The sequence below is a fragment of the Limulus polyphemus genome, unplaced genomic scaffold (assembly GCF_000517525.1).
Source record: "Limulus polyphemus unplaced genomic scaffold, Limulus_polyphemus-2.1.2 Scaffold15, whole genome shotgun sequence".
Taxonomy (NCBI): domain Eukaryota; kingdom Metazoa; phylum Arthropoda; class Merostomata; order Xiphosura; family Limulidae; genus Limulus; species Limulus polyphemus.
In genome coordinates this window covers 1518611-1545059 of record NW_013665625.1, presented here as the reverse complement: position 1 = coordinate 1545059, position 26449 = coordinate 1518611, and the positions used below count along the sequence as shown (strand labels likewise).

The 26449-nt window shown below is 29.4% G+C and overlaps 1 protein-coding gene across 5 annotated transcripts in view; it reads left to right on the top strand.

Annotated features, from left to right (window-relative positions):
* LOC106457262 overlaps positions 1-26449 on the top strand; it is a 126869-nt gene that overhangs the window by 69830 nt on the left and 30590 nt on the right. For all 5 annotated transcript variants that reach the window (XR_002610154.1, XM_022383337.1, XM_022383327.1 and 2 more), the window contains 8 exons: positions 4906-4970; positions 7981-8073; positions 10087-10282; positions 11829-11911; positions 16359-16496; positions 17339-17497; positions 19826-19952; positions 25378-25456. Coding sequence is in view for 4 of the 5 variants with exons in the window: in XM_022383337.1 (XP_022239045.1) it covers positions 4906-4970; positions 7981-8073; positions 10087-10282; positions 11829-11911; positions 16359-16496; positions 17339-17497; positions 19826-19952; positions 25378-25456 (940 nt within the window). In the remaining variant the exon portion in view is untranslated. The remainder of the gene's footprint in view (positions 1-4905; positions 4971-7980; positions 8074-10086; positions 10283-11828; positions 11912-16358; positions 16497-17338; positions 17498-19825; positions 19953-25377; positions 25457-26449) is intronic.

Below are 26449 nucleotides of genomic sequence, written 5' to 3'. Positions count from 1 at the left end.
TTCATCCACTAGTTTTATTGTTGGAATGAAAGATAGCAAGACTTGCACTGGCTACTCAAAGCTAGTAGCCGGTGTTTATCGGGTTAAGAACTTGTAAATTGTAATAATGTATATAAATATATAATGTATTATAACTGAAATGTGACTACTTAAAAAAATACTAGTTCACCAAAACACAGCCAAGACAGGTCACCTTGTAAAGCCTAAAGGTCAGTTTTATATTCTTAAATATGATAATATGAGTGCACATGCACCACATCATTGGAACTTCTGTAATGTTAGCCAGACATAACTGGAAGGTCAATATAATAAAAATAATAAATATATATATGTATATTGTTATGAGATTTAAGCAATTTAGATTATACATTTATGTTTTTGTATTATAATTTGTATCATTTTAGAACAAAAAAAACATAATTTATATTTATTTCCTTATTTTTTATGGTGGTTAGGAGATTGGTCAAATCGACCAAACCCATACAGAGATTAATTAGTTAAAATAAGAGATAAAATATAAAGTTTTTCTTAAGAAACATTTGATAATTATCTGGTTGTTATAAAGATTTTGCATGTGAAATTAGAAAATTTTCTGATGCATAAAAGAATTTGCATGTTGGATAGTCAACATGCAAAAAGAAAAAAGGCACGAGAAAAACATTACTTAAAAAATCTTAAAACTTTATAAGGAAATCTGATATTTTGCATACGAAAGCCTTGTAGTGTTTATTGATAATCTGCAAAATTTCATGAAGATATGCTTACTAATTTAAAAGTTATAGCTTGGAATTATATCAAGCACAAAATGGTTATGAGGCTGGTCCTAAGGACTGAGCCCGTATCAGTATTAAATTATTGTTATTGTAAGCTTTTCATTCTAAACAGTTATAAGCTATTTTCTTTTTTAGGGTTAAATATATTTTTATGAAGATAGTTTGGACTGTGTTAGCTTTCATGCTACAGTATGAAAGGCAAATCATTATAATTGAAAATGAAATGAAGACTAAATGTGTTATTCTTTATAGTATAATATAGTTAGAAGACTTAATTGTTAAAAGTCATGGCAATTTGTTTGCAATGAAACATAATTGTGAACAATGCTTTTCATCTTAGGTTTTATGCTTAGTTTTGTACATATTTTAGTGATATAAGTGTGATGATAAAATTAATGTATAACAATTTTTTTTGTAAGTATCCTAGTCTTGTTAAAAAATTTACTGAATTGTTGTGTTGGATCATTTCTCTTGTGCTAGACTGCCCAAGGTAGTATTTTTCAGAAGAGCTTTATTAATTAACTGGTTCATGCTGCTACAGCTACTGTGGTGCATGTAAGTTACACATAATGAAACCATATAATCACTGAACATAGTTGATAGTTTTCAGAAATTACTTGTTGTATATTTCATTTAGCTTATTCACGGTATTATTTGAAACTGATATAAGGACTTTGTCATCTTGAACTAGTTTGTCAATGTTTCAGTCTAAGGTATCTAGTAAATCACTTCAATTTTGTGAGTTAAATTTGTCTCTTAATTCATGATTTTGCATACAATGTGAAACATTTTAAACACAATATATACAGCCATGTGTGTGTGTGTGTGTGTGATAATTATATATATACCCACACATAAATATTTACACACACATCATGACTGTTAAGAAAACCATATTTCAAAATATTGGTATGAAAAAGGAAAACCACTGTTATTAAACAGTCATTCACCTATTATACTTTATTGTCATGCAGGTTAGATATCTGATAATCAGTCATACTCTGATTGATCATACAGCTTGTGCTACATATATATATATATATATATCCATGTATGTAATGGTCTCATACAGATTTGATTTACATGAAGAGTTTAACTTGCTCTGAATTGTTTGTGAACTATGATTATACATACCAAACGATGTTTGGAACTTTAACTCATAAAGTACTGTTGCATGTTGGCTACACGTGACTAACAGAATACTGTTAGTATAATAGGAAACTACTTCCAAGCCAATGATACAGTTGCTAGAATAACTATTAAGGCAGACCACCATCCACTTTATAAGCAGATGGTTGTTGTCTGTTCATTGTGGCTCAGTGCAAGTGAAGTGTACCTGCTCTGAAACTGAATGAGATGATTGCACCTACAGTTGGATGCCATGTCAGTGTATGTGTGCAAATGTGTAAAAACATTCTGAGACTGAAATGTATACCAGGTGCCTAATAAGGTTCACTTTTCTCACAACAAGAACAAAATATGTCACTTGCAGTGGTGATGACAACTCATCCAGTGGACCAATGACTTGTGGAGCAATATTCTTTTTAAAGATTAATCATGCCTTGTTCTCCAACCACATAAAACACATATTCACAATTGAAGAAAATCTGGATCTAATTTCAGTGCCATTTTAACATAGGAACGTTATTCATATGTGATGGAAAAGTATGGTGAGAGCAAGAATTAGTATTTTTGATTCTTGTATCCTGCAGAATGGTATTACCAGAACAATACATTAAAGAGATTGCATCTTGTGGTCCTTTATGATGTTATATATTGGTGCAGTTGGCTCTGACTTCAACCAAATTAGTGATTACATCTGTCTTACTATGCTGAACTAGTCCACACTTTCCTTGAAGAAGAGGAGATTGACTTGATGGAAAGACCTGTTTGTTCACTGGACTTCAGTCTTATTGGATATATATATATGTGTGGGATTTGGTAATTCATCTTATCATATCAAGTGATTTCATTCACTAAAGTAGCCCTGGAAACTGCTCTTATTGGTAATAAATATACAGCATTAATGCCAGACTGATCTTGTTGCATTAACTTCATTTTAAATTGAAGAATCATGAACAAGAAAGATGCCATCTTTACCAACTGTCCATCTACAAGCATAAGCTGAATGTTCAGTCAGTTGCATATCAGATCTAATAATGATCATGTTTCCTGATTTATTTAAAAAATGAATAGATGGGATGGTTGAAATTATTTCTCAGCAGTGGTTTTACTTTGTTATAGCTAAAACATTATAAATTTGAGTAATTTTAGTGCTTTTGCTGGATATTTAGATTTCAAGGGTATTCCCCAAAAGTTAATTCTCCATTTTAAAAAAAAGTCTTAATTTGACCTCTCTTATTATTTTTTCAATTTGAAATGACTATAAAATTTTCATATCTGACATTAAAATTTCTTCAAAAGGATATTAAAGAATGGAAATATAGATTTTCAACAAGAAAATGTGGAAAATTTGTTAGAGTTCTTCAATATGTGAGAGTAAGACTGACCAAAATGATTCAATAAGAAGTTAAATGTATTCCAAAAGCATGAAATTACATTATATATATATATATATAAAATATTATCATAACTCCTAAAAGTCTTGTACTCTATGTGTGTGTGTGTGTGTGTGTGTGTCAGTATTGAGAGAAAATCACATATATTATAAAATTTATGTCTCATCTAGCTTGATGTCATTTAGTAGAAAACAAAACAGTACAATGATGTTCTTATATTTGCTTTTGCAGTTAAATATAATATAAAAATATGATGTACATAACTTACTTAAATTATGGTGAAAATACACTAAAAAATGGGTACAGAGCCGAGATGTAGGCTAGTGATTGGTTAACCATTTAGTTGATTTTAGTCAATAAATAAACAAGCAGTATTTTTTACAAAGTAAATAAAACAATCCTTTGTCTCTAATGAGTAAAGTGACAAAGTTTAGTAATAAGTAAGTTTCTTTATCATTCATCAACTAAAATCAACTAAATGGTTAACCAATTGCCCAACACTAGCGTAGGCAGTGTGGGTGGATCAGCTGAGTCTTGTTTATGTGTTAATTAATAAGTTAATTACTGGAAAATACTTAATTTTGACTCTCAGTTTTCTATTAAAATACATATGTAAATCTTTAAGTTATAAATACAAGCTTACAAGTTGATTTGGAATTTCCAAATAAAAGAAAGAAAACTCTTGGATCAGCAAAGCTTTTGTTGTTCATTATATTGAAATAAGTAAACTACAGTACAACTTGGAAATAAATTAACACTTCATGAGCTTTAGCTGAGGGCTATTGTGAATGTCATGTTTTTGTTCAAAATGAATTTGTGTATAATGGTTAACTTGAATAACATGCTTTCAGATTTATTTTTTAGCAATACTCTTTAGTTACAGCTTACTGCTTTAGTGCTTTACAGCATTAAAAGTTGTTTAAACAAATTTGAACACATGGAAATGTATGTGGTTGAACAAGATTAAATTGAAAATAAGTTGTTTTATGGTGTTAAATAATATGTCCTCAGCTGACACCCCTGGGTTTATGTCAAGTAGGTTTAGGCATTTTGCATTTAAGCTATGTATTTTAAATATTTTTGATTGATAGATCAGGCTTCATATTTATTTTTGTAACACCTAGTTAATTTGTATTTTGTTAACTTTGCACTTATTTGTTTCACTGATTTTTATCAAACTTCTGATTCCTGTTTTCATGAAGAAATTACCACTAAAAATTGAAATTCTTAAAATCTCATCTACCTTTCCTAGATGTGATGAATAATTTTTCAGTTGTTTACTTCTATTTCAGTATGTACAAATTAAGAAAACTGAATACAGTACATAGTCATAACAATTTTTGTGTGAAAATTATGATACACCTGGTAAAACCTAAACTTAACATAAAGCAGTTTGCTAGTAATCTATAGTTAAAATGTAATTAGTAGTTTTTGGTGTATAAATTTTATCAGTAATATTACGATTAAATAAGTTGTGTCATTTAACAAAAGAGTCAAATTAGCTGAGAACTTGTGTTTTGTTTTCTTGATAGTAATAAACTATAAAACTTTTGTTTTATAGAAATATAATTTTTTTAAAAAAGAAAATGTCTTAATATTGGTGTATCTTGCAGGGAGTCAGCCAAAAGATTTGACTTCAATAAAAATCAAGTTAGAAAGTGGGGGCTACCAGACTGTTGTAAGTATGTGAGATAAAGGTGACTTCTTAAAAACCCAGTTAAATGTTATTATACAGTTGTGTTTTATATAAGTGAATGTTGCTGCTAAAGTATTTAACCCTCTCGCTATAGGTAGGTCAAAGCAAACATTTCAAGACCTTTTATAGAGTTACATTGAAAATTTGATTAAACTTATTTATTATCAATGTATATGATTAAATTTGGCATCAAAATGTAGTTACTAAATCAAATTTTATATATACAAGTTATGATTTCGTAATAAAAAATTTAAATAAATCCTCAATCTCCTCTTTTTATGAGAATTATAACATTTATTCCCTACATATTGTCCATCCTCACATTTTTTTAAGCACCCCTCTCTGACTTACTGAGGCCAGTTAGTTACATCCTCTCTTTCACAGATTGATGATAATTCATTCTGACATTTTCTATAATATTGTTTATAACTAATAGAAAGACAAGGTGTTAATTTACTGAATGATGTATAATGCTACACTGTTCTCAGTACAGAGTTTTAGCTATTTCGTCTTTAGATTGAATTTTCTTTCAAGAAGTTCAGATCAAGTAGCTAAGGGAATTATTTTAAGGTACTTATGCCTTAGTTAGAAAGCCAGTTTGAATTATAAGAGCTCTAGAACATTGCTTGCTTTGTGCATGTTATTATTCTGTGCATTTTTTAAACAAATATAAATTATTTAACACTTTCACTGTGGGCATTTTTTTTCTGCTCATGTCACAGGGTTTTAGTGAGTTATATTCAAAATGTAATTAAACTGCTTTCTTATCATGGTATAGGAATAACTTTGGCATAAAAACATAACTAATAATCCAAATTTTAATAATACGTAAGTTATAAGTTCTTAATTTTATAAGGCAATATTTAAAAAAATCCTGAATTCCCCCTAGTGTGAGAATTGACATTTTTGCTTTAGGCATCCCATCTTCTCTAACTTATTTACCAGTCCTCCAAGAAGTACAAAATTTAATGTAAATTACTCATTATCATGTTGTCAATGCTGAGGCAAATCATAATTTTTATATCCTTCAATCTTGTTTAGAAAATCAGACCCCTCTTACCATGCCCACTTGTCACATTCTGTTTCAAAAATTGCCAGTACTTCTTTCTGATGTTTAATACTATATGAATTATAACCAATAAGAAGCCAAGGTTTTAATCTATCAAATGACACATATACTACATTGTTTTCTATACAGAGAATTGTCTATTTTGCTTCCAGTTTAAACTTTATTCTCACAAAAAACGCATGGACCAGCTTAGCTGACATTTTAATGGCTCTTGTCACATAGTTGGAAAGCTAGAAACATTGATAGTTATGGAACATTATCTGCTTTTTGCATTTTAGTATTCCTTGTTCTTTAGTGCATTGTTTATTTAAAAAATGTATTTAGTGCAGTAGTTCTATTAGTATAAAAAATAGGGTTAAGTGTCATCGACAATTGACAGCAGAAAGAAAGACGACCTAGGTATTTTTTTTCTTGTCTTTTGAGTGTATTCTTTATTTATTATTATAAAAATAACTAAAATCTAGTAATTAGAACTTTTTAGGTTAGTTTAGGTAAGATTAATAATAATTTATTGTGAGGTATGCTCGCTCTCAACTCGCTAGTAGCCCATCTGTTACGTAATTCGATAGGGTAACATGAGCTACATGTTCACCAAGTGATTTACAAATTTTATGGCATGAATATTCATTAGACACCATTCCTAGGGCAATAAAACAATAAAATTTAGGTATAAATGGGTGTATACTGTTATGAGTTTAAAGCTATTTAGGATAAACAAATGTAGTTTCATGCCACAATTTGAAGTTATTCTAGAAAGAAAAAAGGGTAATTTAGATTTATTTCGTATGAGTAAATAAAAAATATTTAAAATTTTACGGAAAAAAAATTATTTAGGAGGTTTTAGAAATTACAGAAATGAAACTTGAGATTTTTCAGATGAAGAAAATTATTTTTAATCTTAACATGAAACCACTTTGCATTTGGATCAGCCAACATTCTGAATATATATATATTCATGGCTAAATCTTTAGTAAAAATACTTTCTTAAAAACTGTTTGTAATGTTTACTAAAAGTTTACCAAATTTCATGCTGCCTATACCATGTTAAAATTTATTTTATGGATGCTTTCACGGTTACCTCATGGTTACAAGGTCAGTAAAAATGACTGATCCCATATAGAAAGAGTTAAGAGACATCTGCAGAAAGAATCCAAATTATTGTAAACTAACTGAAACAGTGCTTTATGTTAAAGACTGTATAGGTATGTTATTTTTAATTATGAACACTAATTCCACATTGGTTACAAATATGAGAATTTCAAACTTAGGTTACAAACTTGTGCCATTTTATAGATATTGGATATAGCCAATATAGCTGGTTATTCGTGGTAGTTTGGTTCATATGATCAGTTAGATGCTAATATTAACTTTTTGATTTCACTAGTTAGTGTTTAATGAAATTGCTTTACCAATATAGTTCAATACTTCAGTTATCCCTTTGTTGAAAATTGCCAAAATTTTTGTCTTACATGTGTTTATAACAGTAGAACTTCATGTGAGAAAGCACTGTAATGTAATCATCCCAGCAGTCAATTTTAGGCAACATCTGCACTTGAAAATTGACACACTTGAATTTAATTGCAACAAGAGGCTCAGAGTTTTAGTCGCAGGCTACAGGGTTGGCAGGGGCAAATTGAATGGATATACAGATTGTAACTATACATTGTGGATATGCTTATTTGTGAAAGCAAGGCAAAGTAAAATTTAAAATAAATGCTTAAGCTTTTATTATATTATTATTAAACTTTTCTGAATTAAAATTGTCTTCTGAACTTTGAAGAAATTTGCCTTTAACAGAACTATACTGATAATATAGCAATTTAAACTTAAGATGTTTTGATTAATTTATTTTTTCTTTTAAAATTATAATATTTGCATTATAAATTACAAGTAATAATATTAATTTAATTTTCTTCTCTTCAGCAAGAATTCTGTGATGATATAATTAGAGTGTTCCAAGCGTGCAACAGTAGAAGCCATCAAAAAATCTTCGAAGTAAGAAATCTCTTTGCAAAGGTAATTATTAGCCTGCTCATGTACATTTTTGTAGTGAAATTTGGTGATTTGCTTCAAACTTATGTTGGAATTGCGTGAGATAGGTTTTGTGTCTACTCATACAAGCTTTATTCACATAGATATTTAATAGCCATGAATAAGTCCATGTGAATAACTTTGAATCCTTTATCTGTATATGTTTTTTATTTTGGATGAAGGAGCATAGTAGTTTACAAAAACCCACTGAATTTAATATTACAATTTCACTTCAGCAAAACTGATGATTGTAGTATCATGTTATCAAATTATTTGTGATTTTATTATCTGTGATCTCGTTAGGTATAAGTGAGTGAAAGTTATAACTACATAAACTGTGCTTCAAATTTTATTTCTTTGTTTTTCCAGATTTTCAGACTTTCTCATTATCTCTGTTCCTCATGAATTCTGACTGTTTTTTTCATAGCATCTGATAATCTCATTTTTATGGGACTGGGTAAAAAAAAAATTTACAGTCATAGCCAATCTTGTATCTGTGGTTCTTTTGTTTTTGCTGCTGTTAGAATTCTTAGATTTTATTGGACATTATGACAAGGTTTAAAAGTGTTTTCTAGCTTTATTGATCATATTTTCCCATATAATTTAATGGGCCTTAAGGGTACTTTTAAAAATGTTTGTGAGATAATTATTTTTGCATTTTTTTATTTTCTTTATAAAGTTCTTCAATGGCTATTTGTGTGCTGCACTTTCAGATAGCCACTTTGAAGTTCGAATAGGGGTTGGTTGTATTACTTAATTTTGTTGAGATTGAAAGGACAAAATTCACTGTGCTTTCCAGAAAGATAAAATAATAACACCTTTAGAACTATTAGAACATGTTAGCTTTTGTAAAAGCCCATATCTTGAGTAGCTTAGAATTGGTGCTAGTTTCCTGAATGATTTTGTCACTCAGTGAAGCTTTAAATGGTTCTAATTGTAAAAGGTGGTTTAATGTAATTTTGTTTTCATATGTTGTATGCTGTTTTGTTTTATATGTTACAGCTTTTGTAGCATATGTTCACTACTTTTCACATATTCTACTCAGTAATTGTGAATGGACAGAATATCTATTGTTTTCATATCATTACATAAGTAAAAGTCAACAGCTTTTTTTGTTTTTATTTCAAGAGTGTTAGATGAATCTTTAGATTTTTCTCTTAATTTAAACATATTAACTTATAGCATGTTTATCAGTTGTGGCAAAATATTGTTAACCTAGGATTTTTGTCCTTTTTATTTCATTATTGACAAGGATCTGAAATTCAGAACTATTTTAAGCTTAAATGAAATTTTATATTATTTTTCACTAAGATGTATTATTGTCATGTCTCCTCATGAAATAGAATAGACTTCCTGGACATGCTTCTTTTTTACTTGAGATATTGTTACATCATCAAATTACACCCTAGGTGGAAGTTTATTTAAACATACAGATGAAATGTTTATGTACATGTTCAAGTCTGATTAACTATTTTTGTGGTGATGAGTTGGACAAGTAAACTTTTCTGCTAAAACATAGCTAGCTTTGAGGGTTGTAATTTGGATGGACTTGAATCCTTCCTCTATGGGAGGATCATTTTGGGGTAAAATTATAATAAAAGTTAATTATAGTTCAATAAAGACACTGGGATTTTTATGAGTACTCTAATTCCCTGGAGGAATGTGTAAATGGAATTTGTTTCATATAAAATAGAAAATGCAACTGTTAACTTTTAAACTCTCTATTATCAATTTGAAGCACCTGAGAAGTATCATAAGCTGTCAATTCTATATCACAAAAAAGCAGTTTATATTTTGAGAAAATTACCATATAATAATATCCAAAAAAATGTACAGTATACTTCTTAAAAACATGAATTTCATGTATAAAAAGTGAGCAATAATGAAAGTAAGTGGATTAATGTTTTAAATTTTTTGTCTAAATGATGTAGGTTTGTTTTTTTTGGTACACTTTCTTTAATTTATAATAAGTATTCTTTGAACTTTGTTGTTATTTAGCAAATGGAGAAGGTATTTCCATGGTTCAAGATACAAATGTTTAAGCTTTGGGGTGTACATAGTGCACCTGAAGTACCTGAAGGAGTACTTCCTGAAGCTGTTGTTCCACCACATCTTGATCATATGTATGCTCAGTATCTTAGTCGAGCAGTCAGAGAACCATTGATCCAACCAGGAAAGCTGAGAAAACTAAAAGGTACATGAGAGATATCTGTATACACACATTACTATAGTACCTGTTTTCTTAATATTTGTGGTAATACTAGAAAACATCTCACATACACGTATCAAAAAAGAAAAAAGAGGTTTTTACTTTTGGTGTTTATGATAATATTAAATCATGGGCTTGAAAGTGATATATATATATATATTATCAAAATTTGAGAACTAGACTGTGCTTAATGTTAAAACTTGTATTAGACTGTAAGTAACATTCTGGTGATTACAGTGGGCCAATGTGCTATCAGAAATTCAGAATGTATATTGTTACCTATATTCAGTGTTATAAAATAAGTAGTAACTGATTATTTTAACCTGAGAATAATCTGCTTGTTCTTAGCTACTGCTTTATTTATATATATATATGTATGTATGTGTGTGTATTAAGTACAACAATTTAAAATTAAGGTATTTTTTAGTATTAAACTTTTGTAAATGAAAATATGTATGCAATGTAGTATGAAACATATAAAAAAACTATAAATATGATTAATACTGTTCCTTGGGTTTCTCCCTACAAATTTTCACAAGACTACTAAAACTAAATATACTTAACTGTTCTTAGATTTCATGTAATAAAACTAATAATCTTTTCTTTCCAGTGCTTCTTATCCAGCTAGTTAGTCATAATTAAATAGGAGTCATGTTCATGTACATAGGTTAACAGTATATAGTAAATAATATATAATTCAGTGATAAAAAGAAAAACAGTACAGCATTTAATATTTGGCAAGAAAACTTGTGAAGGTAACAGATGACCTCTTATCAGAGATTAAATTGTTTTATAAGGTCAAAGTATCAGAAATATTAAAATTGTGGTAATATAAAAGAAATTTTTTTATTAGAGATATTTCTGACTTCTTTTCTAATTCCATCATCAGCATGAAAAATTTTGAAAATGACTAACAACCTCATAAGTATAAAAATGTTTTAAACAAGAAGTTTTAATGCAGAGGAAATTTTAGAAAGAATACATTAAATGATTAATACATTTGCATTTTACATTAAATCAAACAACTAGAAGTTTACTGTTTGAGGCAGTGTTTAATCAGCATGTGAAGACAGCCAGTATTTTGTATTTACTTTTCATTGCTTCCTACCTAGCTAGAGCTAGTCATACTTAAACAGGTTAATACAGGTTAACTTCTTAATGGTGTTACACATGTCACTAATTGATGTAATTATTCTCATAGGTAATATACTAAGTGTGTTTAATCACCCAGCTTTAACTAGTAGGTATTTTCTTTTTCATTGAAATTTTGTTTCAGTTCTCTCAAAATTGTCTCCAAAAAATTTATTACGTAATACTAAGTGAAAATATATAATATTTTGTCCATGTTAGGTCATTTATTAAATTATCAAATGTGTTTTAAACTGAGTAATTGGAATTGATAAGTATTGATGAAAAATAATAGTAATAACATAAGAACCCAGATTTTGATGTGGATTGGATACAAAAATAGATCTTATTGGTATGCAACATTGTATGAATGTTATACTTTTATGTATGTTTTTATAATTAGGTGGAGATCAAAAAGAAATGGGGCCATCTTGTGATCCTCGCAAGTGTGTCCTTTGTTCACAATATGGAGATGCTGAACCTGCTGTAAGTTAATAATTTAACATTGTAACTTGTTGTTTATATGTTAGATTGTCTTTTACAAAATTGAATAAGAACAGTTTTTTTGTTTTTTTAATTATACTGCTAGATTAACTCGGTTAATCATTTAGTTTTGTATCAAGTATTATTTAATCCTAGATTGATATTTGCTGTATGCTTATGGAAAATGTTCATCAATTGAATTTAATGTATGCTGATACAGTGACATACATATAATTTGACTGTAGTTTTTAAGTTAGACTGAAACACTATCTATAGATGCACTGCATACGTGTTTGAAATTTATCAGGAAACATTGTAATGCAATCATTACATGTTCTGTTCTCTATGCATTATAGTTACTGTTAACAGTTAAGTTTATGAAAAATGACACACATTGTGGGTATTAATTAATAACTAACATATGGCCCATCAAAAATGATGGGGCAAGTACTACCACCCTCACCCCATAATATACCCTAACCTCACATTTTATAGTTAATTGAAATAAATAAATTTTGCAAAATCAAGCTTGACCAGCAAAGAGCAGAAAAGTGCAGTCGAGGCAGTCAAACGTCAGTAAATTCTTTTGTGAGTCAGTCAAAATTAGGATCATTCATGAAATGATTTTGTGGTGTATTCATAGAATAATTATTGGTGAAAATCAGGTAGCTTAACAATTTCTAATATATAGAAAAGCCAGTATGTTTTGGTAACACTACATTACAACAATGACTATTACATCATGTTTCTTAGTAACAAAAGAATAACCTAATATTGTTGTTAGTCTGGAAAAATATTTGTTGATTTCTTAATTTAAGAGTCTCTGTTGATTAAAGAGGTTTTGTATTTTATTAAAAGCATTGGTGATATAACAGAAAATAGTTTAATTCAGAAAAAATTTAACTTTTTTAATCACTTGGCTGTAGACTTGATGATCCCACGCTACACCTTTACTTTAGGCTTATTATACCAACATTCACTACACTTATCAGGTTTCATGGCAACCATCCCCACACCCACCCCCTTGCATCCCTGTCCTCATAAAATCCGTAATTGTAATTATATTTTTTAATTTTTGAAAGGTATGTGAATTTTGTTTTTATTTCCTAACAATGCCTGTTTTTTTATTAAATTTGATCTCTGCTGCAATTACACTGTTACTGGTGTCTGTCATTTGAATGAGGTTGGAAATTCAGTGTGAAATATGCAATATTTATCTGGCTAGATAGATGTTTAAATATCAGTTTTTATAAAATGCAAAGTGTATTACGGAAACACAATGTTGCTGCACCAAGATAATAGCAGTTAGCTCTCTGCTTCCATAATGTCTAAACAAAGACAATGATGTAAAGTTGTTTATGGATAATTATTCTAATTGCAGTAAAAAATGTATTGGAAACTATTTTTACTAAAGTTTATGAATTAAAAGTCTCAATGAAAGTGAATTCTGATACATGCACATTAACTATGAGTTTGTTTTTTACAAATTAATTGTAACCTTATAAATCCCTAAGGCCTGTTGGTTTTTTGACTTAGATCTTTATCAATAGACAAGTTTGATGAAATTAATTGGTGGTAGCTATATTTCACGTTATTTAACCTTTATTTTATTGAATTTTTTATTTCTTTTTAAACCATAAGTAGTTTTTTTCTGTTTCTTGCTTTTTATTCAATATATTATAGTTGAGTTCTTTATGTAACAAAGTTAGTTTGCTTTGAAAGCTGAATAAAATTTTGTAAACAATGTGTCACATTAGTGAAAACAATGATATTTTCTGTATATTCTTATATGAGTATGAAATAACAGCTTTAATAAGTCATATATACTTGGTAAACTTTTATTTGAGTTATCCTAACAGATAGGTTTAAATTTAAGTAAAAACTGATGACATAAAATTTAAAATTTATTTCATCTGTTATTCCTCAGTAATACAGTGAAGCAGTATAGAAGTGTCATATTCTAAGAATAGATTTAAATTTTTTAAATCCTGGAACTGTTATTTTTATCTGTATCTGAAAAAAAAAAAACAGTTAGAGAAACAAACAAAATGCTCATCAGAAACTATTTTAGGTTTTGTATATTTAAAACTGCTATTCTATAAGCCTCTGAAAATCTCTAAAAGCATTGTTTATACAAAGACATTCCACCTTAGGCCACTGTTTGATCTTTAAATATAGTTTACAATTTAGAGGAAGGGGTGAAGCTAAGCAATAATAGGAGATTTATATTGGATGTTTAGCATCTTTTAAACACTGAGGATTCAGGCAGAACTGAACTAAGTCGGAAGATGGGAATTTTAGGAAGAGATTTCATGGCATGAACTTCTTATTAACGAACTTGTTTTATGTTAATACATCAACACACACACACACACATACTTAGTTGAAAACTGCTAACTAATCCCAAGTATGTCTAGTTGCAATGTGCCTCCTATTTTAAAAACAGTTTTTGTTTATAAGTCTCAAAACATATTTTGTGTGTGGACAAAATAAGTAAGTTTGTATGGCTAGTATATTTGAAATTCAGAAAAAAGTTATTTCCTTTAAAACTATAAAAAGATTAAAGAATTTTCAGCTAAATCATTTAAATATTATCTTAAATTAACCTTTTTTTTTGCTACATGTTTAAATGTTAGTCACAGATACTTAGGCTTTTTAGCAAGGATGTTAATTAATTTTAGCTTGCAGATTCTTTACAAATTTTGAAAACCATATTGATCATCTTCCTTGAAAACAATAATCATAATTCTTGCTTTGAATTTAGTATTTGTGATTTGGAAAGCTATCATATTGTGTTCAGACAGTATCTACAATGTTTGCAAAAATTAGTTATTTTTCAGAGACATATTACACAAGTTCTAAAAGATATTTTTTTGTTTGGTTTAAAAATGAAAACTTTTTAACTTATAGATTTTTCAATATTTTCATTTTCTATCTGTTATTAAAAAATGTAATAAAATATTTATTTTTCAGAACTGAAATAACTGGTAGAGAATAACTATGCTGTGCTTTCACATTTTAGCATTATCACAGTGATTGTTCCATAATAATAAATATTGAGATATTTTGAGACAGATTGAAGAAAATTTTTTATTTAATTTATGGTCATAAAATACACAGAATAGAAATAATCTAACTTTAAGAGCTGGGAATTTTTTTAGAATTTTAATAGGTAACATTTATGGGACTACTAAGGTTTTTTTTTGTTTGTTTCAACATTATTACGTAGTGTGATGTATTTTACCATATTAACATATGCCACATGAGCCAGCCCGGCATCTTGATGTAGATTAAAAAAAAAAGAGACATTCCAGAAAGGTTTGGGTTGTTATGATTAGATAAAACAAAGACATTTGGCACTATTTTTGAGGTTTAGGTTGCTGGATCAGACCTAAGATCAAGAGAGCCAACATTGAGAAGTTAACTTCTAAATATAAATTAAAATGATGTAGCAATTAAATATGATTGAAATGTTCTAGATATGGTTGGTAATGTGATGGTTTAAGTGTAGTGACTAAGTTAAACCATGGGTCCAGGTCAGAGGAGGGAAGAATTTAATCAAGGATATCCCAATTGATTTGACATACCAGCTGAATTGGAGAATCATCAATTTATTACTGTAATGATAGCTAAACATTGAAAAACGGGCTCAGTAGTATCATTACCTTCAAAAAGAAATAATTAGTTTTAATATTTTGTGAAACTAAAAGCGAAGATGCAGTGTTGAAACCGATGCACGATGCATTACAAGATGATGTCCCTAGCAATTCTCAAATTAAAAATGCCATTTCTTCAATGAAGAGTAAATATAAGAAGGATGGTATAATGCCCATTATAGTACCACCCTAGTATAATCCATACAGATGTCATCATGTCATATTTTCATTAATATTTATTTATAATTTTTTTTAGAAGTTGTGTGAAGTTTTGCCGAGTGTCATTCAGCAAGATGTATTAAAACAACCTTAAATCACTGGTTTCTGGAATAACCCCACTGTTGACCATCCTAGGCTTAGTACTAAAAACCTGTTGGGCTGGCTCATGTGGCAGGTGTTAAACATTGTTTTACAGCTCAAGTGCTTAGTTGTAGTTGTGTCCGTTTTAATACTTTTCACTAGTGGTTTTATACATCTGGAGATGGCTACAAAATTTGCAGCTACTTTTGCAGCCTTGTATAGTTCTGACAGTGTGAATTCCTTACATAATTTATGTGTAAACTTACATGCTTGTGAATTGTTCACTAAATAATGATTACAGAAAATAATTTTAAATGTTTATTAATACATAAATTAACCCTTGTATATTTTTGTTATATTAAACAGAATATAATCCTTTTTCTCTATGATATATTGGTATTGATAAGTTTAACCCACTATCTTTGTGGTCTTTTACAGTGAAAAACTGTGTGTGTGTGTTCTATGTGTATCTGTAAGTTAACATGATGTTTCAGGAATCTGGACGACTAATATATTGTGGCCAAGATGATTGGGTTCACATCAACTGTGCTCTTTGGTCAGCTGAAGTATTTGAAGAAGTTGATGGATCCCTTCAGAATGTGCATGCTGCCATTTCACGAAGTCGTTTGTTGGTAGGTTCACAGTAACACTTGTAATGCTTACATATAAAATATAACTAGCTGTGTGGAAGAGGATTTTCTAGAAATGGTAAAGAAGCTCAATCTTGTCAAATTAGGTAAAATAGGTTTTTATTTGTACTTTGTTTTTAAATAAGTTTTATAATTTTTTTCACTTTTCTTTAAATTGAATCCATTAACATTTACATACAATAAAGAATAATAATAATAAAGGTGTTACAAAATTCCTCCATATGCCAGATGTTTAAAAATAATTTTAAATTGGATAAATCTATTATAATTACAAACATTTGGAATTTTTAACACTTGATGTAGTTTTGGAAAGCTGAAGCTAGAAAGTTTTACTACATATATAGTATAAAAAGTAGAGGTTAAAATCTCAAAGGAACAATAAATATTTTCTCACTAATACTTCTCAGTTAAGATTATAAAATCTGTAATTTAATACAAGACCTGAGAATATTAGTTAGTTTAAGGATTTCTGTTCTGATCATTTATATATTGTGATGATAATGAGTCAGTTCAATCATTCTGGATTGGTTTTTGACCAAAGCTTTTCATGCATTATGCTTTTTGGTAATGATGATGAAACTTTGCTGAGATTACTTTTTTTAAATGTTGATTTGTGAAAAATAAAACACAAAGATTTGTCACAATGCTGCACATAAATGTAAAATATAACATTAATAAATTTACTAAACAAATTTAACATTTTTATTCTTTCTATTGTAGAAAGTAAAATTTACTGTCAAAATTCTCATTCTGTTATGACAGCCCCAACATTAGTTTGGTAGCTTTCTGAGAATGTAGTTTGTATGTTTTCTATGGTTCTGTAGCGATGTGATGTGTGCAGTATTGCTGGTGCTACAGTAGGGTGTTGTATTCGTGGGTGTCCAGCAAACTATCATTTCATGTGTGCCAGAAACTTGGGAGCAGTGTTTCAAGTGGATAAGAAGGTATATTGTACAGAACATGCTGACTGTGTGGATCAAGAGGTACTGTGTACTTTAATTTTTAGAGTGACTGCAGGAATGAAGTGTTCTGTGTAAATATATGTAAATTGCAAGTTTAAAATATGTAGTTAATCTTATGAGCTTCTCCCCAAAATTAATATTATCTTCCAATCAGAGTAAGCTTTATACATAGAGCAAAACTAAAAAGCAACCTGACAATCATTATAGCTAATTATACATTTCTTAACTTTCTACTTGTAAAGAATATAATGCATTGTTACATCATTGTTTGCATACCTTTGTTGTTAACAATATCTTCAGCAGTAACGTCATTAATATCTCATGACGTTCATTCAGATTAGGAGATTTAGATTAGTCTTAAATATGTATATTAAGATAACAATGTAAAACAGTTTAGGATAAAATTATAATAATAATAAATAATTTTTGTCAAAATTCTAGCAGTTATTTTCCTGTACTACAAGCAAAAACTGAATTTTATGAAGATGCAAAAAATTGAAATAATACCTGAATTGTCCATGAAAATGTAACAATATGTAATGCATAGAAAACAATGTGTTAAATATAGTATGTGGTATGTCTTAGAAACCTAACAACTCTTAATTATCTCCTGTAACAAAAAGAAAAAAGAGCTGACTACAGAAAGTAATGAAAATTATGTTAAATATTCTGCAAAAGCCAGAAAAGAAACATGATAAGTCCAAAAAAGGTAGAGAGTTCACTAAAAATAATACTTAGAAAGGAAAGATAAAGCAGCCTTTTATATTTTAAACACACTCATTATCAAAAAGTAGTGTAACTGAACTAATAATGTAATGATAGAGCTTAGTCTTTTGGGTTTTAGTTGTTGTTTTTTCTTATAGCATTTAGACTTAATGACATGTAGATTTAGGTGTATACAGTCATAAATAAAATTAGTGTATTTGGCCAAGTGATAGTATTTTTACTTCTTATAATGTTTTCATCATTTTCTCTATGATTTATACAAAAAAAAAGAATTCTAACAGTGGCTTTGCAGAACTTAAATGACTGAAAGTAGTTGTTTAAGAACTTACACCTAAATTTATGTAAATGTTTTATACATGTAACAGGATCTAAGTTGAAATTAAAGTAAGATTGGTAAGCAGTTGATTGACAAGATAAATTTTGGTGAACTTCTTTTAAGTAAAGTACCCCTATGTTGTTAGATGAGTTTCTTCATACTTCTAAGCAGGGCTATCCACTCTCAAGCAATTGAGAGGTGGATTTGTAATTTAACAATCCACTCACAAGTTTGATTGCTAATTAACACACTAGAGTCTTAGATTCTGTAATTCTCTTTGAATACTAGAACATTCCTGTCCATCCATCATTCCATATGGAAATATGCAAGTAATATGTGAATAATACTTTGCCTCCTTAAGATTGTGAAAGAAGTGTTGTTGTTTTTAACTGTTTTACAAAGTTAAGTTTTAAATAATAATATCCTTCCAATATTTGGGGGTTGGATGAGGCCTGCACACCACCACTTGAACAGCTCTGACCTAGAGCATATTAAGATTACTTCTGAATATTGTAAAATAATGGAGAACTAAAAGAGTGAAAAGCAAAAATGCCATATGAACATAAGCATATGATTGGTTCATGTCTCAGTAATATAATGTGTGAAACAGTTGCCTTGTTGTTCAAATGGTTTTCAAACGAGACCCAAAACTTGAGCGCTTTCGATTAATTCACTGTTCTTCAAATGTAGTGTTTAGCTGAAACGTATGAACTAAGCATCACAGTTTTTGATATGGTCAGAAGTGTCATTTTCAAATGGTTTTAATATCGGGTTATTTCACTGGACTTCCTTGGTAAGCTTAAAAGTATTACTATGAAAAATTTTAGTGCAATGTGTTAAATGTCTTTGAATGCATTTAGCATTAATGTGATTATGATAAGAAATTTTTGTAAATTAACCCACAATCTATGTATTTTCAGTAGATACAATATATTTGTGTGTATGAAATAGTATAAATACATATCTGAAAGGTTAAACAAAATTATGATAAACAGATATAAATATATTGATGTGTATCCACACAATAAAAGAAAGAAAATGTTCATTTAAAATCTTAAGACTCTGATGTAGGGTTGTCAGTTGTCCATAAATTTACTGTCCATGAAGCTGGAAGTAGCAAAAAATGTTAATTTTTTCAATGATATCAGTTAAACAATAGTTGACAACCATTTATACATTTGTTAAGACATCAATAAGATAAATCCTTTTTTTTTATTATTTAAGTATTTAAAATTAAATAATAATTGCTTTATAGGAAATGTTTGTGATTTTGTAACTTATTACACAATTACTAATATTTATATTAGGTTGTTAAAGATGATGGATTTTTGTTGGATCGATGTATTTATGTTGACCAAGATGGGATTGCACCTAAGTGGGTTAGGAAGTCTTGGCAGAATGGAGTAGATTCAAGAAGCTTAACTGTCTTAATAGGTAAAGTTCCAGTTTTTAAGTAAAGAATAAACCAGTTTTCTTAATTTTTGAAAATTAAATTATTGTAAACCTGTAAACATTATTGGGATAATTCTTTGAGTGTAATTAAGTTTTTTATTGAATGCTAGATGATAAACTAGTTCTTATATGTGAGTAAGGTTTGACTGATAAATGTTTTAAAACTTTTATTTTACAATACTAAATATGTTACTCATTTACCATTTGCTTCTTAGGAAGGATGATCTGACTTTTTGAAAGTGATTGGGTTGAGACTTAGTTTTCATTACCTTATTTTGTGACCCCATGTGCTTTTTAAAGTTATAATGGGTGTAGTTTTGACTATAAAAAATGCTTGAAAGATACCTAGTTTACTTAAGTAATCATTAAATGGCAGATTTAATGGAAAGGAGTATTTCAAGCTATTTACCTGAAAGTTTTGGTATTTCCTTATGTTCTTCATGCATAACATTATGAACTTTTTGGTTAAATTTGTGTAAAATATAAGAATAATTAGCTTTGATCTGTTTTATTTTGAGATAATGAGTAGTTGTTTTTTATAATTGAATTATTTGTAGAAATTATTAAAGTAATTCAGGAAAAAAAAAATTTAATGTTTGAAAGAAAACATTCACAAATTGTTATTAAAAGCTACTTTTCACTAATTAATGTTTTAGAAAAAGTAGTTATTTGTCATTTTAGCACTATGTGAAACACTTAGAACTCATGGCATAAATACTAGTATAGCTATGCCTAAACTAGTATAATTTTGTTGACATTTTAGCATAAAATCTTTTAAAACAAAAAATTGACTATTCGAATTAATCGTTATGAAGTGTTCTGCTAGATTAATGTTTAATATTGCATTCAAATATGTAAACTCTTTTTTTTGGAACTTTTTTTTTTGTTAGAGTTGTGAGATCTCCAATCACAAATATAGAACTCCACGTTTTCATCAGGATGTCTACCCAACTAATTGTTTCTTTTATGTCTTTAATTAATTTTTTACTGTTAAATATATCAAAGTATTTGTGCAACAGATTTATAACACTTTGATTAAGAACTGTGTACATATAGCTTATTGTCACTTTTCCTCAGTCCCGTTCTTCCTAGACCAAGTATGTTAAGGGGAGGGGGGAGGTTGTTGTCCTTGCCATAGTCTTTTATGATTTCTTAAGACATAATTGTTTTAATTCTTCTTCCAGGAGCATGCAAATTTTCTCTGGTTTTGATAATCTAGTTCTTGTAAGAAATTCCTCCTTCTAATCATATTCTTTGGCTTTTGTTTCTTTGTACATTTTGTTTAATTTATAGCTTCTTTCTTTGTGGATCATTCAGTTTTCTTTATGACAGACAATTTACTTTTTTTTATCGAGTTTCATAATTTCCTTAACTCTTTCAGAATGCGCATCATTTTGTGTGTGTGTGTGTGTGGGGTGAGAGGAGGTTTTAATAGGCAACATTCAAAATTTAATTAAACTACTTTCTACTCATAGTTTATAAATAAGCTTGGCATAAAAACATAGCTAATAATCCAAATTTTAACATTATATAAGTTTTAAGTTCTTAATTGTATAAGAAAATATTAGAAGAAAATCCTCAATTTCACCTAGTGTGAGAATTGTGATATTTGCTCTCTAGGTATCTCCTTTTCTATACTTTATTTACCACCCCTCCAAGAAGTATGAAACTTAATGTAAATTACTCATGATAATTTTGTCATCACTCAGGAAAATCATGATTTTTACAGCCTTCAATCTTAAATGGTTACAGAGCCATAGAATAGAAAATCAGACCCCATTTGCCATGCCTACTTGTCATATCCTCACTTACAGAACTTGCCAGTAGTTCTTTCTGACGTTTAATATTATATTATGTATAACCAATAGAAAGCCAAGGTTCTAATCTATCAAGTGATATATTATATTACATTGTTTTCTGTACAGAGTATTGACTATTTCACTTCCAGTTCAAACTTTATTCCTTTGTGAATCTTTCTCATTTTAGCCAGTTTTTCTTGTTCAACTAAAGTGAAATAGCCTTTTATCCTCAATTGTTAAGTTTTTGTGTATTTTTCTCTCTATCTAGACCATTTCTCTTTCCTCGGTATTAAAGCTAAAAGTTTTAAGCTCTTAATTTTATAAGGAAATATTTATAAAAATCTTAATTCTCCTCTAGTATTTGAATCAATACATTTTTCCTCTGGATCTTTTCTCTTCTCTAATTTATTTATCTTTTCTCTCTGAAGTGTGGAACTTAATGTATATTACTTATTATATTATAGATATTACTTGGGCAAAGTCTAGGCAAATTGCCAATAATTCTTTCTGACATTGAATAGTATATTATTTATTACCAATAGAAAGGCAAAGTTTCAATATATCAAATGATGTAAAATGATAGAGTATTGTCTACTTTGTCTTCAGTTTGAAAGTTTATCTCATTGTATTCAGATCAAGTAGCAAAGGGCGTTAATGTAAGCCCCTCTTTTCCTAGTAGCCAGTTAAATTTTAATAGTTATAGGACATTGTTTGCTTTGTATGTGCTATTATTCTGTGTCCTTAGATGCATTACTTAAGGTGGAACAGTGGTAAGTCTTCAGATTTACTATGCTAAAATTATGGGTTCGATTCCATTTGGTGGACACAGCAGATAGCTCGATGTGGCTTTGCTTTAATAAAACACACATACATATTACTTTTCTTTACTTTTTGGTGCTCTCATTCCTACTTCCTAATTTTTTATTTAAACATTTTTCACATTTGTTGATAAGAGAAATATTAAGCAGGTAAAACACTACATATTTTTCTGATAATGTATTCCTGGTTAATATATTTTTTTGAAACAGTTGTCTCTCTTAGTTTCTCTTTTTTTTTTTCAGTCCTTAAGCTTTGTTAAGGAATCAGGTTTGTTAACAGTCTCTGACCCTGACAGTCAGGTGATTGTCAGTGTGGTTCATTGTTTTAAGGAATGTGACCAAGGTTTTCTTTTGGAAAATTATTATAGTAAAGTTGAATTTAAGAAATTTAATATGGATCCACATCAGTGTTTATTTTCACATTTATGTGCAGCAGCCCCACAAAAGCTGGACATGTGTGAATGGAATTCACATGCTTATCAGAAAACACCATACCTTGTTTCAATGCAATCTTAAATGTTTAATATGGAATAGCAATATAGTTTTTCTGACAACTTGTATGCTGTAACAGATGACATTAAAATTTTAAAATGAAACGGCTATTTAAAAAATTCAACATTCAAACTAATATAAAATTGGATTAAATTTTAGTCATAGAAAAGACCTATATATAAAAAAATTTAATTAGTTTGTTAGTAAGTTCTCTTGACTCTTTGTTTGTGTTTTTTAAACACTGGTTTCTTCCTCCCCTATCATGGCAAACTTTGATTACACACTTAGCTTGGTCACTCCCTCCCTTTTTATGCTTTCTAGTAACATTCTCAAGACAACTCCTGCTTTAAGATACTGAAATCACACATCAGCCCATTCTTAAACCTTAGTAATTCAGCTTATTTCTCAACTCCCCACTTTTTACTTCTTTGTGGATGTGATCTTAGCTCTTTGTGCACTAGTGGTTTATTTTTGTTTAGGTCAAAAGGTCTTGGAGATGCAGACTTTTCCAGTTTTTATAATCTACTTCCGTTCTGTAACATGTTTCTTTAGTTTAGCACTCATTTCTTCTTGCAGATCACTCAAATACAAACAAGTGAATAACAGCATTATAATTGGATGATATTGAACCATTTTCTAGTTGTTTTTCATCTTAAGATGGAGGATTTGTGTAACTTCAGTGAATAATCAGTTGGTGTCATTTGTTGTCTTTGGTGACTACTTTTAGATACTTGTTTCTTCCACATTCATATTCATTCTCAGATCCCTCATTATCCTCTTTTGTTCATTAGTTAACTCACTGTCTGTTGTGTGCTGTTCTTAATATATAAATAGTGGCTAATATTCATATGCAGAAGGTTTGTTCCTCTCTGCCCTGTAGGAGGCTTCCTATCCAGATTATTATAATTTTTCATATTGACTGTTGATTTGACCGGGCCTTATTGGAATTAATTTCATATGCTTTACTTGAAGATATTTGTTTATTTTGGACTGTCAGTGTTCATATCAGGATTCTACTCAGCCTCTTATTCACTTTAGTTTTCTATTCAATACTTAATGAGCATGCACAGATGTTCCTAAAGCACCTTGAAAATTTTTTCAAGTAATTTTTTTTCCATAGGAAAAGAATATTTTATGGTAAGCTGGGTTTGTTCTCCATTTTCTTCCCTTCATTAGTGGTTAGGTAAGCCAAAATCTACCAATGCAATTACATCTGAAATGGACTTTCATCTTGTGAATGTTTTTGTGTATGCTTGGGAAGTTGTTACCTTGGATGTTTTGAAGTTTCGTGTTGTTAAATTTGCACAAAATCTGTAGGATTACAGAATACAGTGTTTGCTTGTTCTTTTTATTACATTTATACTTCAGTGTTTTACATCTTGAGAAAATTTTGTTTTTCAGGGATGTTAAAAATCTATGGATTTATTGAAATTCACACATTTCACTAAAAAATATTGGTCCTTTGTACAAATCATCAAGCACAGATCATGTGGCATGTTTATTGTCAACCTTAAATCTCAACATGCAATAATGAGATTTGTGCTCTTATGATATGTGAAACAAGGTGAATGGTTCACCCTGTTAGGCACATTCCTAGCACTATATGCAAGTTCCCTCAGACTTCTTTTCCATTTCACATTTCTGATCAATTGGCACGTCAACTTCTGTTTTTAGCCTCCCTGTGGAATTTTGTGGATTATCCTTGTGGAAGAAAAGCTTATAGTGGCAGGTTATTGAATATTACTGAAGTTTATTCAAAGGCTTTTATTTGAATATTACTAGAAATTTATGTTTTAATCTTTGATTACACATTGACACTTGAAATAAAATCTACCTGATGCATTGCATGGCATTAATCTTGATTCATTACTTCCACAGAAAATCAATCTGAGAAAAGAAAATAGGTGGTATGATATTATATACCTTTAGTCAAAATTTCTCAATCCGTGAGTTGTAGAATGTGTGAAAGACTCACTTTTAAAATGGATAAAGTTTATTTTTGTATGTGTGTTTAACTACGTCATATGTTTTTGTAGTAAAGCTATTTACTGGGTTATGACAGGCAATCAGTGTTTGCAAATGGATCCTGAGACAAAAGGTTTGAGAACCACAGTATTAAGTGATGAATGTATAATAGATAATATCTATTATATATGCAGGATATAGTTTTTTTTTTTAAGGTGTAATCTTTGTTGTCAGTTCTTTTTATTTCCTCATCACTTTATATTAGACTAAAAGGTAGAAGTTGGCGTCAAAATGATTAATTATTAATATAAAGAAAATGTGATTCTCTATTAGGATGTATGACAGTAGAAAAGATCGGGTATCTTACCTCAGCATCCGATTGGAAACAAGCTCTTATTCCTGCAGGCTATTGGTAAGTTGCTTTGATCATCAGAATTTTATTCCTCACATTTTTTGTCTTGAGGTGAATTAAGTTTTTTCTTACTGATGCATGCTCTGATTAAAGTTGTAGTTCAATGATTAACATCTTAAAAAAACTTAATTTTTATATGTAAGATGTGTTGTTATTTGCATTTATTTGAATATATAGCATAGTGAATTCTAGAAAATGGAACTTAGTATCGAATACAAAATTCAAACCACTACTTTTGTTTCAACATAACCTTTTGAGTAGTGAATTGCATAGTTGTTACTAATATAATTTTATCATTATTGTATTGTGTAAGTTGCAGTAATACATAAAATCACTTGTCCATTTTCTGATACTTTCATTGCCAGTTTCTGAGAAGAATATTATTTTAGAGTAATTACTGAAGCAAAAAGTAGATCAGCAATTTTTATATTTTTTTACATGGATGCACCTGTATGTATTTATGTGCATTTTCTTTCCCATATTTTGAGCATAGTTAGATTTCTATTTACTCTGTAACTTTTTCACAGCATAGCATGGTAAACAAAGCAACACAGTATTGTAAATAAAATGGCTGTAAAATGTAAATATTATACACTGAGTGGTCACAAGTAAATAGACACCTGATTTATGCTAACTAATTTGTGTTCACAGAGCAGTATATAAATGAAAATGGTCTGCACACTAATTATCTTGTGCTACAACACGCCTAGAACTCAAGGTTCTCTCGAATTGTCAGATTTTGTTGGAGGAAGGATAGTTGGTCAAGCAGATGGTGTAATAAGTCAACGGCAAATTTCGCTTTCGACAGTCAACAGAATCATCATGCAGTTCAGGAAACATGGCAAGGAAACAACTGAGCAACATCCGGGTCATCCTGGTCCATCGGAGAGGACAAAAAGGGCTGTCAAGAGGAGCATCGAAATGGATCCCAGATTAACGACTGCAGAAGTGGCCAAAGTTGGTGGGATGAGCCCGAAATCTGTTCAACGGAGT